Source organism: Pseudorasbora parva, chromosome 5, assembly GCF_024679245.1.
Source record: "Pseudorasbora parva isolate DD20220531a chromosome 5, ASM2467924v1, whole genome shotgun sequence".
Lineage (NCBI taxonomy): Eukaryota > Metazoa > Chordata > Actinopteri > Cypriniformes > Gobionidae > Pseudorasbora > Pseudorasbora parva.
Genome location: NC_090176.1, coordinates 23,758,874 through 23,775,810, shown reverse-complemented (window position 1 = coordinate 23,775,810; position 16,937 = coordinate 23,758,874). Strand labels below are relative to the sequence as shown.

Sequence of the window (16,937 nt, the reverse complement as noted above, 5' to 3'; positions counted from 1 at the left end):
GTTCTATTTGCTAAACTACTGAAACAACGAGTTCTACTAGAACGAGCGACTTATTTAATATTAAATAGATAACGTGACCATGCACGCCAAGAAGGTTACCAATCAGCGTCCATATTGGCTCATTAATAATCATAAGTATGGCCTTCGCCTACGTCGGATTCGTGCTTTCGCTCCCGGAAGTTATCCGCAGCGAATCAGACATGCGGTATCTGCGCCCTCTAGTTATTCCGTCATGCGCTCGCTTGCTGGACTGATCGCTGTAATAGTAACGGCTACATTTTACCTTTATTTACTCTCCTCGTATCTCCCCCCTGGACCTCAGCTGCCTAAACAGGACAATGAAGGAGATACGGCAAAATCGAATAGTGAAGACAACCAAAGTGAAATGGAAACAGCTGCCTCCAGGTGTGCCTGTCTAATGCATGTGTGATAGATAATAGGTCTGTCTTTCGCTATATAACGTTAAAGCTCTCACAGCTGGAATGGTGATTTACCAGTCTTTATGCAAAACATTCTAAGGATGCATAGCTTGTATAGTGTAGAAAACAAACAAAAGTATTATTAAAATGGATGCTCTCTATTTTGTCCTTGTCTCAAGCTGTCATTTGTCCCTTGGCAGTGAAATTAGATATGTTTTGTTGCTGCCATGTTCATAATGCAGAAGGTTATTCATAAACACCCGCTATTATTGTCTGCGATACTCTACCTACTCATATTAGAGAAACTCTGTTTCTTCATTTATTTCAATATTATGTTGACACATTTCTATAGCTTTTAATTAGTTTTTTCCCTCTCTTTTTAGTATTTTTTTTTAATCTTAATATTTTTTTTCTATGTAAGCATAGAGAATATTAATGCACTGTATAAAATAAAATCAATATGCCTCTTAGATGTTTTAAACCACTGTTAATTTTAATCTTCATTTGTAATATATAAGTGAGGAATAACGTCACGGTTACTAGCGTAACCTTGGTTCCTATCCTATGATAATAGAAACAAGCATTGAATTAGTTGCTAATGCTATGGAGAAACGTTTTTTCTGAAATATTGAAGCCTGATTGAATCATTTTTGTTCACCTGAAGGAACAAATGGCATATTAGGCCACCAAAATGGGCGGGGTCATTCGCCTATATAAGCCAGCTTAGAATGCTATTTTCCTCTGACTATTTTGACCAAAGAGTGACAAACTACAACTCGTGTGCATGCATGGTAGCATGGCCAGCACAATGCTCATTCCTGTTATCTTAGGCAAGGGAACTGATATTATTAAGGAGCCTCAAGTCGAGGATGGGCCTGAGGACACCAACCAAATTTGGGACACGGAAGTAGTGGTAGCCTGACTTGCTGGGGGTTGCTGGGACCTTTTCCAAAGCACCCTTCGCTAGTAAACACTACAAGCTTTGCAGCCTATGACCAATCTTTAGACCATGCCCTTAAGCAGGGGGTCTGCAAGCAAACTGGAGAAGGTACCTTGTCTGATTGTTTCCAGGACCCATCCTGACACATCCAGAATGGCTTCCTAGGCCTGTATTCTGGGGAGCAGGGGCTGGACCGGCATGAGTTGCGCATTGCCGCACTGGGACGGAGAGCTGATGCTCACATTCTTGCAAGTGTGAAGAGGAGAAGTGCTCTTTTTGGCTCGCTATAACAGCGCTGAACTGCCTCGGTGGACACACTTTTTAGGGGGCAGACCTAGCACTGATGGCAAACACATTGTTGTCAGCGCCCAAAATTTGCAGATACTGTTTATGCTCAAGCAGCAACATTACACATTAACAAAAGTTTAAAAAGTGAAATCACATGCAACCATCCCTTCAAGCTCAGGATCCACGGCTATATTCAGGCAGGGACTGTGGCATTTAGGAAGGGGGTAGCGCTTGGTGCTATGGGGCACTCTCTGACCTCAGGCTCTGGTTGAGGCTGAGCAGGTGTCAGTGTAGGTTTGGCAAGCTGCTGGGTCAACAAAGGCTTTTGGTGAAACTGGATTTTTTTGTCAAGAAGTGGTGCATGGCTTGCACTGATTTCTGGGCCACAGTAAAGTGTTTAGTGAAGCTGAACAGGCCCAATTGGGAGACTGGGGAGTCAAGGCCATCCTATCAGTGCCCTTGATCTCCATCAGATTGAACTAGAGGTGACTCTCCAGCACCACCAAACTGGCCATTGCATGACTGATTGACTAGACTGTGGTCTTTATAGCATACAGAGCAAGGTCAGTTGCACTGTGCAACTCCTTAAAAGCAGCAGACTTGGGCCTGACGTGTCCATGTCACAGAGGAGTTTAGCCTGAAAGACCTGGAGGACCACCGTAGTATGTAGAGTGGATCCAGCGTGGCCAGCTGCAGAGTAGGCTCTGGCTGCTAGGGCGAATGTGATCCTGCACAACTTGGAGTGATAAACAGCCAAGGCTTTCCATCCCAGAGCCGTGGACAGGCAGAGATCCATGACAACAGTTTCCTTGACAGGAGAAGCATGTTGTAGCCCTTCTGGTTGGCGCCATCAATGTAGGTGAGGGCAATCAAAACCAAAAAATAACAGTAGTTGGTGTGCCTAAGTGACTAAGTTTATCATGGACTTCTGGAAAAAATAGGGCAGCACCCAGTTTGCAAGAACCACTTATCGAGTTGGCTGCAGGCGGGCTCACCTGGGGCTGAATACTCTAAGCCCAGTTCCTCCAAGGCTTTTGGTGAGTTTGGTAACCAAACCGGATCTGATATCATTCTGCTCCTTAGGCAGGGGTTGGAGTCTTCCATTGATCACTCCTCCACATCAGAAGCTGGCAATGGCATGGCATCTGCAGACTCCACCTCCGAACCCGCAAAGGGGACCAAGCTGCTTCCACTAGACAAGGGGTGCTGGTCTTAATCGTAGAAGAGTACTATGGGGTCGCCGCGCCGCGCAGAGAGGCACGCGGGAACTGAGCCGGCGTGAGCTAACTTGAAATCCCTCAACTCTGCTGTTTCTTCCTCCAAGGCTCCTGTGAGAAAGGAAACAGTAGAGCGCGAAGGGCTGGGCTGCTTCTTTTTTTTAAAAGATAAATAATAATGCATTTACATATTGTCCAATCCATTTGCATTTGTTGTTATTAAAGCAAGACCAGCTTGTCTTGGTGAGTATGGCTTTGGCATGAGCATGACCATGAACCAGGCAAGCGGTGCTTCACTGTGCTTGTCTCGAGGTGTGCAGGGCACTGGTGGTGACATTTTGAACCAAGCGTCGCTGATATTTGCTCTTTCAGGTGTGAAATTTGCTTTTTACAGATTTTGCTGATGGCCACTGGGGAGAAGGCCTGGTTAATCCCCTGTTGGGTTCTTCCACTGCAAAAAGAAAGGCTTCTTTTCTTTTTGCATGTTTTGGCAGGCTGAAATGACATTTGTTTATGCAGGTACACAAACGTGATTCAATCAGGCTTCAGTATTTTGGTGAAACAGAGTTTCCCCATAGCGTTAACAAATAACACAATGCGAGTTAACCGGATCAAAAGGGAACCAGATATAATTATTTTCCTCATCTCTGATAAGATATTTTAATGCTGGTAATAAGTGGGCTGTGAACATTGCAAAGAGGCCAATTCTTGAGCTAGTCTATTTGAACCATGAATAATCTCTAGAGATGCTGTCCCTGGAAGTTTACCAATGTCATGTGACTTTATTTTGGTCCAGGTTGAAGTTCCCATCAGACCTGGATGAGCTGAAAGAGATGGCAGAGCTGTTGCAGTTTTATAAAACAGAGCACACTGGATATGTGCTTTTACTCTTCTGTAGTGCCTACATCTACAAGCAGGCTTTTGCCATACCCGGTTCCTCTTTTTTAGTAAGAGCACAACTTTTTTTTTTTTTTTTTTACAATCTTAAATGTACAATTGAAAAGGATTGATCTTTCCTATTGTGTTTCAGGTCAATTTGACCCACATTGAAACATTGGTTAATTTTAATTTCTTTCTGGAAATGTTTCTTCTTTAAGGTCTCTTGCATGCAAAGATTCTACACTTATATGTTTTGGAAATGCTGTACAAATTTGGGTGACTACATTCAAAATTACCCCCACTGGTTTACATGCGATGTGTCAAATGTCATCACTGAGCAGTGTCAGCACTGTTTATTGTAACTTGTCAAAGACTAAAATAGAAAATGCATGTGAATTATAAGAATTTAAGAAGTTCAATTGAAGACCCATCTTCTGAAACAACCAAGAATTCGCTGGTTCTTTGTCTTTTTGGATCTCAAATACTAGACAGTTGTAGCACTGACAAGAATTTTGAGAAACCTGTTTTACCCTCATAAGGCTTTGTGAAGCAGACTTAACAAAAACTCAGTGGCTATTTCCACTAACTGCACCAACTGTAAATAGCAACTAGATTTTATTTACACTAAGTAAAAATAGCATATTTTCTTAATGATAGATGCTATTTACACTGTTTAATTAGCCAAAGATTCTATTTACACTTATTGAAAATAGCAGTATTTATTAGCGATCTGCTATTTTACACTTAGATGATATTTATACAGTTATGCACCTCATTGTTGTTCCACATGAAACAGTATGCAATAATAACAGTGTAAATTATTTTGTTTGTTAATATTATTAAATGAATGCCACCTTATTAGGACAATAAAGCACTCCCTAAACCTACCCCTAACCAAGAAATGCACATCAGACAATTTCCACTTTTCAAATATTATCTCAATTTTTTTAAATGCCTTTCCGATCTGATATGTGATGAGAAAAGGAATTAGAGGGAGTGCGGCAAAAGGCAGATTTGAAATTCGGGTCGATTTGCATCAACTTTCTGCCACAAACTTTACCCCTATACTATTGATGTTGTCCACAAACCAGTGTCTTCCGTTCTTTTGTCTGGCCCAACCAGCTGTCAGTGGGCGGAGCTAATGCAAATAGTATTTGCCAACAAGGCAGGCTATTTGCACTTTGTGTAAATAGACACTCTGTAACAAAAGGGCAGAGGTTATTTATTTACATTATATCCAAATAGCAATAAATAATATTTGCACAAATAATGTTAGATGCTATTTATACTTAGTTGTATTCATTTTCACCTCTGTGTGGAAATAGTAACTATAAGTAGCCATAACTAAAAATTGTATACCGGAATTTATTTGAAGTCTCTGACAAGCTGCAGTAGATGTTAGTGTTTTTGTACCGTCTATTTTCAGCAAATTAAGGTTAATTTGACCCTTTCCCCCCACACACACAAACAGTGTTCCCATATTATAGACACAGCAGGACGTATTGCTGACGTAACATACTAGGGCTGTCACTTGACGTTAAAAAATCGATTGCGCAATCGACCGGACTAACCAACACAAGTTTTGAAAACGAAAATGTGAATGAACGAGAATGTTGCAGAGTGCATCACAGGCATATTGAGGGATTTCGCAATACAGCCTGATTCAGTTGTTGCAGTCTCTAGCGATAATGCACTAAATTATGTTAATGCTACACCAGCACCTGCTGTTAAAGGGTTAGTTCACCCAAAAATGTTAGTTCACCCAGTTTTGCGTGTTAAACTGCCAAACTGCTGAAATCACGTGACATTGGCGATCCTAATCATGAATCGATTCACTGATTCATAACCGTTTGGATCTTTATTTGAGGATTGAAAACAAACAGGCAAGAGAAGACAATGCTGAATAAAGTCGTAATTTTTGTTATTTTGGGACCAAAATGTATTTTCGATGCTTCAAGAGATTCTAATTAACGAACTGATGTCACAGATGGACTACTTTGATGAAGTTTTTATTCCCTTTCTGGACATGGACAGTAGTGTGCATACACTAGGACACGCTCTCGGACTAAATATAAAATATCTTAAACTGTGTTCAGAAGATGAACAGAGGTCTTACGGGTGTGGAACGACATTAGGGTGAGTCATTAATGACATCATTTTCATTTTTGGATGAACTAACCCTTTAACATACTGTCTGGCCCACACAATCAACCTGGCTGTATGCAAGGGGTTCGATGTCAGAGCCATAGGCACATCTGTAGGCTAAGATAAACTGCCTCTCATTTTCATCGATCCACTACAGACAGCAGCCTCTTGGAGGATAAGCAGCATATGCTAGGCCTAATTCTTGAGAGAAGCCAGAGATAGTGTGACATGATGAAACTCTACCTACGATATGATATGTAGGAAATCTGAGCAACAAGCAGCAGTGGCAGCCGTGATATCTGACAAAAAAAAAAAGTCTCACCTAGAACTGACCACAAATAAGTTGTGCCTGGATGAATAAGTGCGAGAGACACTTAAACCTTTCAAACTGTCCACCTGCAAATACCCCGTATCCTCACCTGTATTGCCTTTGCAACATGTACTTTTATCTTAAGTTGAAACTAATCAGAGGCGAGAGGTCTTGCTTGAGGGAAATGGCCACTAAAATCGAGGCAGATTTGAGCAAACTCTATAACCCCAAAAAAGGAAGGGATATTTATCCTTTTGAATAAAGCTACTTATACTTGGATCCTCGGTTTCATCTTTTAATTAATTTACCGGCGGAACAGAAGCAACAAGTGCACATTAGAGAGGCATTGGCACTGCAGTCTGGTGACAGTGAGAAACCCGTGTAGCCATGCAGCTCGGAATCAGGCAGGGGAAATGGGGCAATGGGGGATCTGTTTGGAGACATCTACACAAGAGGCTATGGAAGGCTATGGAGGCGAATGACTTTGAAAGCGACCTCTTACTGGAGATGATGACTTATGAAAGGGAGCCACCATTGCCAGCTGACAGCGACCCGCTTTTGTGGTGGAATATTGAAAGTACGAAATACCCCTACCTTAAGCAGTGAAGTACCGGACTGTCACTGGGACATCAGTGCGGTCAGAGCGCGTAAACAGCTGGACATATAGTGAATAAAAAACGCTCTGCTCTGGACCCCGAAAAAATGTTGATCGACTTGTTTTCCTGTCTAATAATTTGTATTAGGCCTAGCCTTATTTGCACGTTTCATTATACGCCTGCCTAGCCTAAGTGTCAGTTAAGTAAAAAAAAAAAAAAAACACATGGCCTGTTCTCAAGTAAGTCCATTTAAAGTTTAACTTTTGAACAGTTGACTATAATGGATTGAATCATTACGTAAAATAATTGTGGAGATTTTGAAATGGACTAAATCATAAATGCAGCCTTGTTGTAGACTGTGACAGATGTTTTTAGGCCACTGTCTGATGTTGCACTCCTGTTTGTCATTGTGTGCGAAACGCCATTAAATCATAAGATATATTGCTGACTTGTGCATCTCAAGTGCCCTCTTTATGCTAGCCTGCTAGTTGTCCGTGGATTGGCCTACATTTGGCGTTGAAAATGGAAATATCATTAGACATGGAAAATACAATTATTCAATTAACTCGTATGTCTCAAAAATCAATTGCATATCCTTTGATTTTGACTCTACTTCAAGTGTATGACTTGATTTCCCCCAGAATATCTTGGCTGGGGCCTTGTTTGGGACGTGGTATGGTCTTCTTCTCACCTGTGTCCTCACCACAGTTGGTGCCACTCTCTGTTTCCTCCTGTCCCAGGCTTTTGGCAAACAGCACATTGTAAAACTGTTCCCTGACAAGGTGGCCATGCTGCAAAAAAAGGTACATCCATTTATCTTGTCTTCTACAATGTCTGAAAGCACAAAGTTTGCTAATTATCACTGTATTTTTATTCATAACTTTACACTTTTTTACTTTTTTCCAGGTCGAGGAAAACCGAAGTAGCTTGTTCTTTTTTCTGCTGTTCCTGAGATTCTTTCCAATGAGTCCAAACTGGTTCTTAAACATGACCTCCCCAATACTAAATATTCCTGTCACTCTTTTCTTCATGGCTGTCTTCATTGGTAAATACAGTTAATTAAAGAACATTTCCCTTGATATTTGTAGCATTTATTGGAAAGCTTTTTATTTGTATTTTTAGGCCTGATGCCATACAACTTTATCTGTGTCCAGACGGGATCAATGCTGTCTCATATCTCCTCGTTGGATGACTTGTTCTCCTGGAGTGTAGGGTTGAAACTGCTTCTTATTGCTTGTGTTGCCCTGCTGCCTGGAGCTCTGATCCGTAAATACAGCACTCGGCACCTTCGCCTGGACGGCCTTGAATCAAATGGACTCAGGCAAGACAAGAAGAACAGATAAGGATAGTGTGGGGTCACTGATCTGGTCCTACTTCATCACTTTGTAGGTGGTTACCATTTGGATTTCAAGTGTTTTTAAGAGCTCGAAAGAAATTGTTTTTTGTTTTGTTTTTTAAACTAACATTTTCTAAAAATGGAAGAGTACTTTTTTGTTTGTGTTTTACATATTCTTTACTAGGAAAGCTGCTTTGTCTTTTTTGGCACAGGTTGTAATGTGTGTGAGAGAAAGGAGCTTTTTTCTGCTGTTTTGGGATCTTCTATTGGGTCTGTTTGTAATATTGTTTGTCTTGAATTCTGAATCCTGCTTTCATGTACAAATAGCAGAGTTTACTATACATACTGTGCATTTATTCCAATGCACATCAGAAGTCCATAACATGCTTTTGTGGTATAAAAGACATGTGATTTTGCATCAGAGTATAGATATTTGAGGTATTTAATACCATCCTTCTTTGTACACTCTAATCATATTAATATTTTGGATTTTGGTTGTGGGTTTCTCTTGTGGAACTTTCACATTAGCCTTAAATTCGAACTACCTCAATGAGTGGGAAAATATATATTTTACCATGTTGGAGTACTCATATAAATATTAAAATGAAACATCAAGCTGTAAATATGCACTATGGGGTTTTTCTATATGGAAAGGCATACATCCAATATGTGAAGTCATGCCCAGTCACAGAAAGCCCATCCAACTTGATAGTGTTTAAATGGTGAACTAAAGCACATTCTTTTCTATGTACCAGTGGCATTAGCAACGCTGTGAGCAGAATGCAGTATTTTCATTCACCCAAATCATGTGAGTAAAGCTGTTTATGATGTGATCAATCTTCAATCATCTGACAATAAACTCATTCCATTAGCTTCTGTCGGAACATTTAATCCCACCTGCATGCAGTTTATTTCCAACAAGCATTCATATGCAAAATCGATGAATGCTGCTTTAAATTAAGGATGGGGGGGGGGGGGTTGTGTATTTGTTTGACCTAATCATACCCAATAAGCTGTTGTGTATTTGTTTGACCCAATCATACCATTGTCCTGCAAAATTTAGCTCCAGCCTGCCCCAAAACACTTTTCTAGGATTGTGTCTGAAACTGTCAACCCTTATACACTCACCTAAAGTATTATTAGGAACACCTGTTCAATTTCTCATTAATGCAATTATCTAATCAATCAATCACGTGGCAGTTGCTTCAATGCATTTAGGGGTGTGGTCCTGGTCAAGACAATCTCCTGAACTCCAAACTGAATGTCAGAATGGGAAAGGAAAGTGATTAAAGCATTTTTTAGCGTGGCATGGTTGTTGGTGCCAGATAGGCCAGTCTGAGTATTTCACAATCTGCTCAGTTACTGGGATTTTCACGCACAACCATTTCTAGGGTTTACAAAGAATGGTGTGTAAAGGGAAAAACATCCAGTATGCGGCAGTCCTGTGGCACAACCCGTAACGGTCCCCATCGAGTTGACACGTGACATCCGGATGTGACGTATAATGGCGAGCGATCTCAGCTTTAGCGCGGATAGTAAGGAGCTCCATGGTCTCGACTTGTGTCCAGTTTGCACACATTTCTGCTTGTTTAATTTTCGTTTCTTTTGTATACGAACACTCTGCGTTTAAAACACCAACTAGCTCTTCTGGCATTGCAGGGTTGTATTATTGAAAAAACAAGCTCTAGGAGTCGCACGATAACTACGTACACGTTGCGGCATTAGTTTTGGCTTTTGTTCACACAGCGCTCGTCCCTGATCGAACCCCGCAAGGTTACTAGGTCCCCGACCCGGGTTCAATTCGGTAATCAATTCCGGGACGTGGTTGCTTTCACACAGAAGGCGGTAATATTGCAGTCCGACATGCAGTGTGAAAGGGGTTTAATTAAGACAGTGGCCCTCCAAGAGAAGGACTGGATATCCCTGGCCAAGAAAGATAAGCTTCAGACACAAGAATTTTATAAAGAATTTTTATTGCTCAAATTCATGTTGATCAGCAGTACAGTTCGCCTACATTTCAAAACAACATGTTAGCAAAGAAAGAAAAAAAGATCAGCTCTCAGCCCCCCCCACCCCTTACTACCCACAATCCAGCTAAGGGGACACGGCAGGCAGCGCAGCAAGTCCAGTCTCCGTTTCACATCGCTCAAAATGAACTAACGTGAGAAGCTAGAGAGCTGCGTAGGAATGGATCTGCCATGGAAAAGGCGCAAAGAAGTTTTCACAGCCTATGATTTGCGTTGATTTCTCATGCATCGCTTTGATTTCCTGCTCTCATTCCGAGTAAAACGCAACTAGAATGCTGTCGACATATTGTGAGCAACTGTAGCTGTATGTGTGGTCTATTCTAATATCAACCGAATATCAAAAAAAAAAAAAACATAGAACAGCACCTACAAAGTCTCCGTTCACCCTAAGAGTTTCAAGGCCCAAAGCAGACCACAAAAATTTCATGCCAAGACTACAAACAACAGCTACCCTAAACTGACCTGATTCGTTCGACTTATATTAGCTATGACTTATGGCCTAAAGATAATGCAAAGACCTCAATTATCCCTAGCGTTATGTTACAGGATATCGTAATGGATAGCGAGACATCTTAATAACCAGATTACAGAGACAATATAACAGTGTGATGTTAGTTAATGCAAGTATCGACTAATGCTTCCGTAAAGTTAAATACTGATGCACGACTGATGCACACCTGACAAAGCTTTGAAATACAAACTCTAAGAAAAGTTAAGAACCACTGTAGAACGTTAGATAGGTGTCAATCGACAGCGTGGCGCGTTTCAGTTACAATAACACTTAAAAGTGAACCGAGTTACCATACTGCTACACAACCTGAAGTCCATCAATGAGCAAACACCTGAGATTAAGCAGAATGTCTATCATTCAGGGGAAATAACGGCCTCATTTGGCTACGAGCCTTCACAGAGTCAAGAACCATTAAAACTGTGTTTAGCCTCTAACCTTTACTAACAGCAACATCATCACCTGGAATCTGTGCTACTCTTTGTGGATGTGTGGACAAGTTGCTTCAGTAGGTAAAAAACGATTTACACAGGTCTACGGTAACACACCCCTACCGAAAACGTACTAAATGGAACGGGACTGTATGAAAGCAAACCAGCTAGTACACGTACTTTGACCTGGTTGTCTATCGTCTTCTGTCTCGATTTGACATAGGCCTCGGTTTTTGAGCGGTAACACGCATGTACAGTAACCGGCAACAGATCCACTGCAGTCAGAGCAGATCTGAGGCGACAAAAATACCTGCATTTGTGATTTTTGTGTGATTACGATAAACAAACACAGTGACTCTTGTGAATTATTACATCAAGAAAACAGCTGTTTTATTTTTTTATTTTTTTTATGTTTTTCTTCATATCAAACCAGGTTTGTTTTGTGAAAGGCCTTGATAGAAAAAACTCAATTAAAAAATTTGGTCTTACTGTAATTCCTGAATTTGGACTCGTTTTTATAAAATGTAAAGAGAAAGCTGGCTTACGCTTCAGACAACGTAACGCAATGCTTTGAATTAAGATATACTTGATATTCATAGTCTTTTTTAACCATTTGTCATTGATCTAGACATCAGTACACAGTTTTCACATTCGGAACCCCTTTCGAGCAGGTAAGTACCCCTTCAGTTACACATTCTATAACTCACGAGGTTGTGATCGGTACAATAATGCAGTAAATTCGCATAGAGTTTTGAAAGCTTTAAGATCCATTCTTCTTTGTCAGATGGATCTGAAGACTTTAGACTAGTCTTTTTCTTGATCTTTTATTATTGTCATAAAAAAGAAAACTTTTAGTTTACAAGGCATACAAAATGTGGGGAGCAAAAAAAGGGAAATTAAGATTGAGGTACCCTGACGCCTGAGGTAGATCACAATACTGACATGCGCGCCAATCACATTCTGATCAAAGTGTTGCGTTGATTTATTACTGTTCTCACTGTTAGTATACTACCAATATTCATAGTCTACTTCCACGAAAATAAACACTTCCCTTCAGAATAACATGGCAGTGTTCCACCAAAAAAAAAAAATTCTGTTTGTTTTTTTATTAATAGCTCTCGTCACAAAATAGGAAAAAAAATAGATTCATAAATATTTCTCTCTCTTTATATATATATCTATATACACACACGCATACACACAAATGGAAGCTGTGCGTATTGGCATAAACCTTGCGTCTGGAAGATGAGGCTTAGCTCTCATTGGGAGAGGGAGCTGTCTGTGATGTCATAGACCGGTGACGTTAAGGCCACGAGCTTCCATGGTCAAAAATAAGAAGAAAATAAAGCACAAAGGGATATCCATGCCTGCACGTCCTGTTGAAATAGTCGATCAGTTTCCCCAAAACAGCCCCAGTATTGATTTTCAAAAAAATGCTTGCTGACCAACCAGCTCACTGAACATGACAGGGTGGTGCTCTCTCTAAAAGGCTGCTTTTGTACATTCACAGCTGTCATGCCGTTTAGAAAGCTCCCTGACAAAGAGATTTAAAGCCAAACGCGGTTGTGTGTGTACCACAGGTGCCTCCTCGTCCCACAATAAACCTGACCCTCCAATCACATTTTGAGTCGCCCATCTTTTCGTTTGCTTTCAGCATAGATTAAGGCAGAGTTCTTGGTGCACATTCGATTTCGCTTCTGCCCGATGTCAAGTCAGTAAAGGTGCGCTGCCTTTCAGGCGCTGGTGCTTGCTTTATACTCTTTTCATACCCCCTAAAGCAAACCAGGGGTGGTGACTCCTAATCCATATCTATTACATGCCTACTCCGACTCTAATAACTTCCGCCACAAGAATGCGGCAGGGATGAAATGACAAAATGCAGAGGCCGCAAAAACACTGGCATTAAAATAAAAAGGGAGTGTAAGAGCTGGATAGAAATACCTAAAAACGAAAAGCTAAAAAAATTAAAGATATGCACAGTAAGAAATGTTTTAACTGCATCCGTTGGCACACACAGGCTTAAGTAACAAGGATCTGTTGCGTTGGATGATGTGTCCAGAAATGCAAACAGGCTAAGATATGAGTAAACGTTCAGTCTTTTACATGTCCTAACATTCTCATCCCATCATCAAAGAAATTTTGAAAAACAACGTTATGCGTATGCCACCGCATATGTGCACTACTCGCCCAATGGCTTGTGCAAAACAAGAAGAATCGTACTTCTGCTTCAGATTACAGTATGTTTGTTCTAGTGTACTGGTGACAATACTGCTGAGGATCATTGAAATCGAAATCTGAGCATCAAAAAAATAACAAAAATCGGTCGCCAACTGCTAGTGCACACCCACACTTACCTACCCAAGAAAAACAGCAACACAACTCAGTCAAAATGCATCAGTGTACACGTGTTAATGGATCGTCTTATTTTTGTTAACCCTATATTAAGCCTAAATTAAGAAGTTTCTAAAGAAATTGTTACTTGGGGCGACCGTGATGTGTCCCGTCCTGATAACAGACGCCCCATACCTATTCTTCTCTCAGTCGGTGTGTTTGAACAATAAAAGGAACACTTGTCTTCCTTGCGCTTCCTTCTTTCCCCCCTCCCTCCCTCCCCAAGCTGGCAGTGCACTCAGAGCCCTTCTGCCTGTGGCTCCTTCATCTCCCCTAGAAAGAAGTTCTTTGGTTTTGATCCCACGGCTGCTGGTCTGCCCGGCCGGTCCCCTGCATCCGGTCTGGTCTGATTCCAGTTGGGAGGGCTACATTCATTGGCAGGTGCCCGCTGGGGCTGCCCTGATGGTCACTTGGAGTGGTGTGTCACGGGGGCGCCTTGCTGGTGCTTCTGCTCCTGTTGTTTCACCTGCTGGATGATCTCCCTGATTTTCCTCTGTGCAGTCTGTGAGACCAGAGGAGAGCATGTTATAGTGGTAAATGCTTGGTTCCATTTTGGTTTCAAAGTGTCATTGACCAACAAGAGATTACTTTATTTGCACCTAATTTAAAAGCATTTAGCTCTTGCGTGGTCAAGAAACTAAATAAAATCCACTAACATTTACAAGTTTAGGGTCTGTAAGATTTTTTGGAAGTTGTTCCTTTTTATTTATTTAATCAAATCAAAAATAACGTGAAAACTGTAAAAACGTGAAATATTTTTACAATTAATATAAACTATTATCTTTTTGGATATATTTTAAAATGTATTTTATTCCTGTAATGCAAAGATCTTAAGTATCACATGACCCTTCAGAAAGTATACTAATAATTTGCCGTTTAAGAAACATTTAATATTATCACAAATTAAGCATTTTTCAGGACTCTTTTCTGAACAGAAAAAAGCTTTTATTTGAAATATATATTTCTTAAATGTCGATAAAAAACTATTGCGAAATGATAAATATTTATCATTTCCATAACTGCAGTTCTGCGACTAAAACACATTTTTTTCCTCTAGCAATATGTCATTCCAAAATGATGGCACTTGGTAGGTTTGTATATCCCATCCACCCCACTAGCCATTATTTTTATTGAAAGGAAACGTGTGTTATCCAAGCATTAATGGCAAGGAAAGCCCCTTGTTACTTAAGCGGCACAAAGGTGTGTGTGTGTGTGTGTGTGTGTGTGTGTGTGTGTGTGTGTGTGTGTGTGTGTGTGTGTGTGTGTGTGTGTGTGTGTGTGTGTGTGTGTGTGTGTGTGTGTGTGTGTGTGTGTCAGAACTGCTTCAAGGTCTTCATGATAATGTGCCATTTCTGTGTTTAGAATCCAGTATTCCTGTAATTCTAGTGTCTTTAATGAGTTAATAAAGAATTCTTTCCCGTCTTCTCTTCAAACCAACCGTCATCTGTAAAGAATGATTGACTTTTACGCGCGTCAGGTTGACGCATATAGAGAAGAGCAAAATGTTTGAATTTGCATGGTAACTCAAATGTTTTTTTGTTGTTTTTTTACTACTTTCGTTATTTTGGCTAGACATTTCGTTTTTTGGACATATTAACTGAATTTAGAAATGCTTTGGAGAAAAAAAACATTTGACATTTAATAAACTTTTTTTTTAAATTAAGACAGCGTTTGGAGTAAGTGCATGAAAAATAATTAGTTCCCTTAGTCCACAAATAAAAGTAGACAGTTTATAGTTTATAATTATGTCTTGATCTTATCTGTTTAGCTAAAAATGAGTATTGCAAGTTGTTTCCGCTATCTTAAAGGAATAAGGAAAAAATGAGAAAACGTTGGCGCTTTTATCGGCAGTGGGTTAAAGAAAACAGCCTAACTACAAAACTAAATAGGCTACGTTCAGGCCTAAACATTACCTTGTAATATTATTTTAATTTATATGTTGATTATGAAAAGTGAGCAGCATGAGTAAGATATAAGATTCACAATATGTCTGAGATGGGGAGTCACATGATTTTGACCATTTCGAGTTTTATTTTCTAGAAAGTCTTTCTTAAAAAAATGATTTCGTTTTGTATAAAAAAAATTATTTTAATCGATATTTCATCAATTAAATGCCTGTATATTAAATAGAAACATACCAAGATCGTCTGGAATGATGTGCGTAGCTGGCCTGTTTCCTTGGCCTTTGAGTAAGGCTGAAGCTATAGCTCTTTCTGTTTTTATACATTTCTTGAATATATGTCTTAATTACAGTAGGCCTATATATTATTTGTGGTTGCACCGGGGTCTGTCATTACTAGGGTAAAGTTACGCCACTGTCCTTATTAAGAGAAAATATATGTCCTTTTAACTACATTATATCTTGTTAAGTTGTTATTACGACACAATTGAGTGGAAAATATAATAGGCTATATAGGCCCTATGCTGCAGCAATGCGTCACCGCACCTGTAAATGCGAGAGAAAAAAATGCACGTTTTTCGAAAATGTCCTTTTTCGAATTGCCTGAAAAAACACCTCATGGCAGCGTAAAAACTTTTTTGCAATATATGGGAGTTTTTGCGAAATTGCTGCGTTTCCATTGGGCGTATTTTCAATTCGCAATTTCAATTTGCGCAATTTGAAAGGTAATGGAAACGCGGCTATTGAGACCCATGTTAAAATGCCAAACTTTACAGCAGATGTTTACAGCCTGGAACAAATTGTGGTTTTGGTCTATATATCTAATTTTGCCCTTCATGACAGCTGTGAGGGGGGTGCTTTTTTTATAACTCATTTGTTTACATTATATAAAGCCTTAAAGTTCTGCATAATTAAGGCGTGGCCACTTTGAGTGACAGGTAAAATGATGTTTGTCTGCTGTCTGTTAGTCATCACGTCACCTCAGCTCCACACACGTCCTGCCCATCCGCTTTGCCCATTTTCAGTTATCCGGGAGTGACCAGAATCTATGGTTTACTGTTACTTCCATCTATGGTTTACTGTTACTTTTAATCAATTGAATCTGTCCTAATGAAAAAAAAAGTATTCTTTTTTCTTTCTTTTTTTAATATTGCTAACCCTAAACTTAGCGTAAGTTTGTAACACCACTCTGTAGATATAGAAAGACGGTTAACTCCTATTACTTATGAATGGAAAAAACTGCAATGCGCAATATGGCAAAATATGTCCCGCCTTCTAAGTAAAAGGGCCAATCGCTGATAGATAAAGTAATTTGTCACTGCAGCTGCCCTTAGAAGCTTCATTTGCCATAGAAACCTGAGACGCATGCTAAGGACTGCACGTGCATTGGCTGGTCTAGTATGAAAATAGGCTTTTTTTAACAATATTTGAACATAAGAAACAACATTTATGGGACAGTTTATGTCAGGTTTTTTTATGTCAGAACTGGTAATAATGTCGCAGTCTATGGGGGTTTGGAAACCTCTCGGATTTCATCCAAAAATATCTTA

At 40.0% G+C, this 16,937-nt stretch overlaps 2 protein-coding genes across 4 annotated transcripts in view; one reads left to right on the top strand and one right to left on the bottom strand.

Annotated features, from left to right (window-relative positions):
• The first annotated feature begins 179 nt into the window (after positions 1 to 179).
• tmem41aa (transmembrane protein 41aa) lies at positions 180 to 9,001 on the top strand. The gene is made up of 5 exons (XM_067443567.1): positions 180 to 405; positions 3,661 to 3,811; positions 7,436 to 7,597; positions 7,701 to 7,839; positions 7,917 to 9,001. The coding sequence occupies exons 1-5, from the start codon at positions 233 to 235 to the stop codon at positions 8,135 to 8,137; spliced, it is 846 nt and encodes a 281-aa protein (XP_067299668.1). The 5' UTR covers positions 180 to 232; the 3' UTR covers positions 8,138 to 9,001.
• Positions 9,002 to 13,695: 4,694 nt separating this feature from the next.
• Positions 13,696 to 16,937, bottom strand: part of igf2bp2a (insulin-like growth factor 2 mRNA binding protein 2a) — a 71,785-nt gene continuing 68,543 nt past the window's right edge. For all 3 annotated transcript variants that reach the window (XM_067443565.1, XM_067443564.1, XM_067443566.1), the window contains exon 16: positions 13,696 to 13,989. In XM_067443565.1, coding sequence (XP_067299666.1) covers positions 13,894 to 13,989 — 96 coding nt within the window. In that variant the 3' untranslated portion in view covers positions 13,696 to 13,893. The remainder of the gene's footprint in view (positions 13,990 to 16,937) is intronic.

Coding starts and splice junctions, on each gene's coding strand:
- tmem41aa (XM_067443567.1), top strand. CDS start 233: ATGCGCTCGCTTGCTGGACTGATCGCTGTAATAGTAACGGCTACATTT. Junction 3,812..7,435: donor TACCCGGTTCCTCTTTTTTA/GTAAGAGCACAA, acceptor GATTTCCCCCAG/AATATCTTGGCTGGGGCCTT. Junction 7,598..7,700: donor TGGCCATGCTGCAAAAAAAG/GTACATCCATTT, acceptor ACTTTTTTCCAG/GTCGAGGAAAACCGAAGTAG.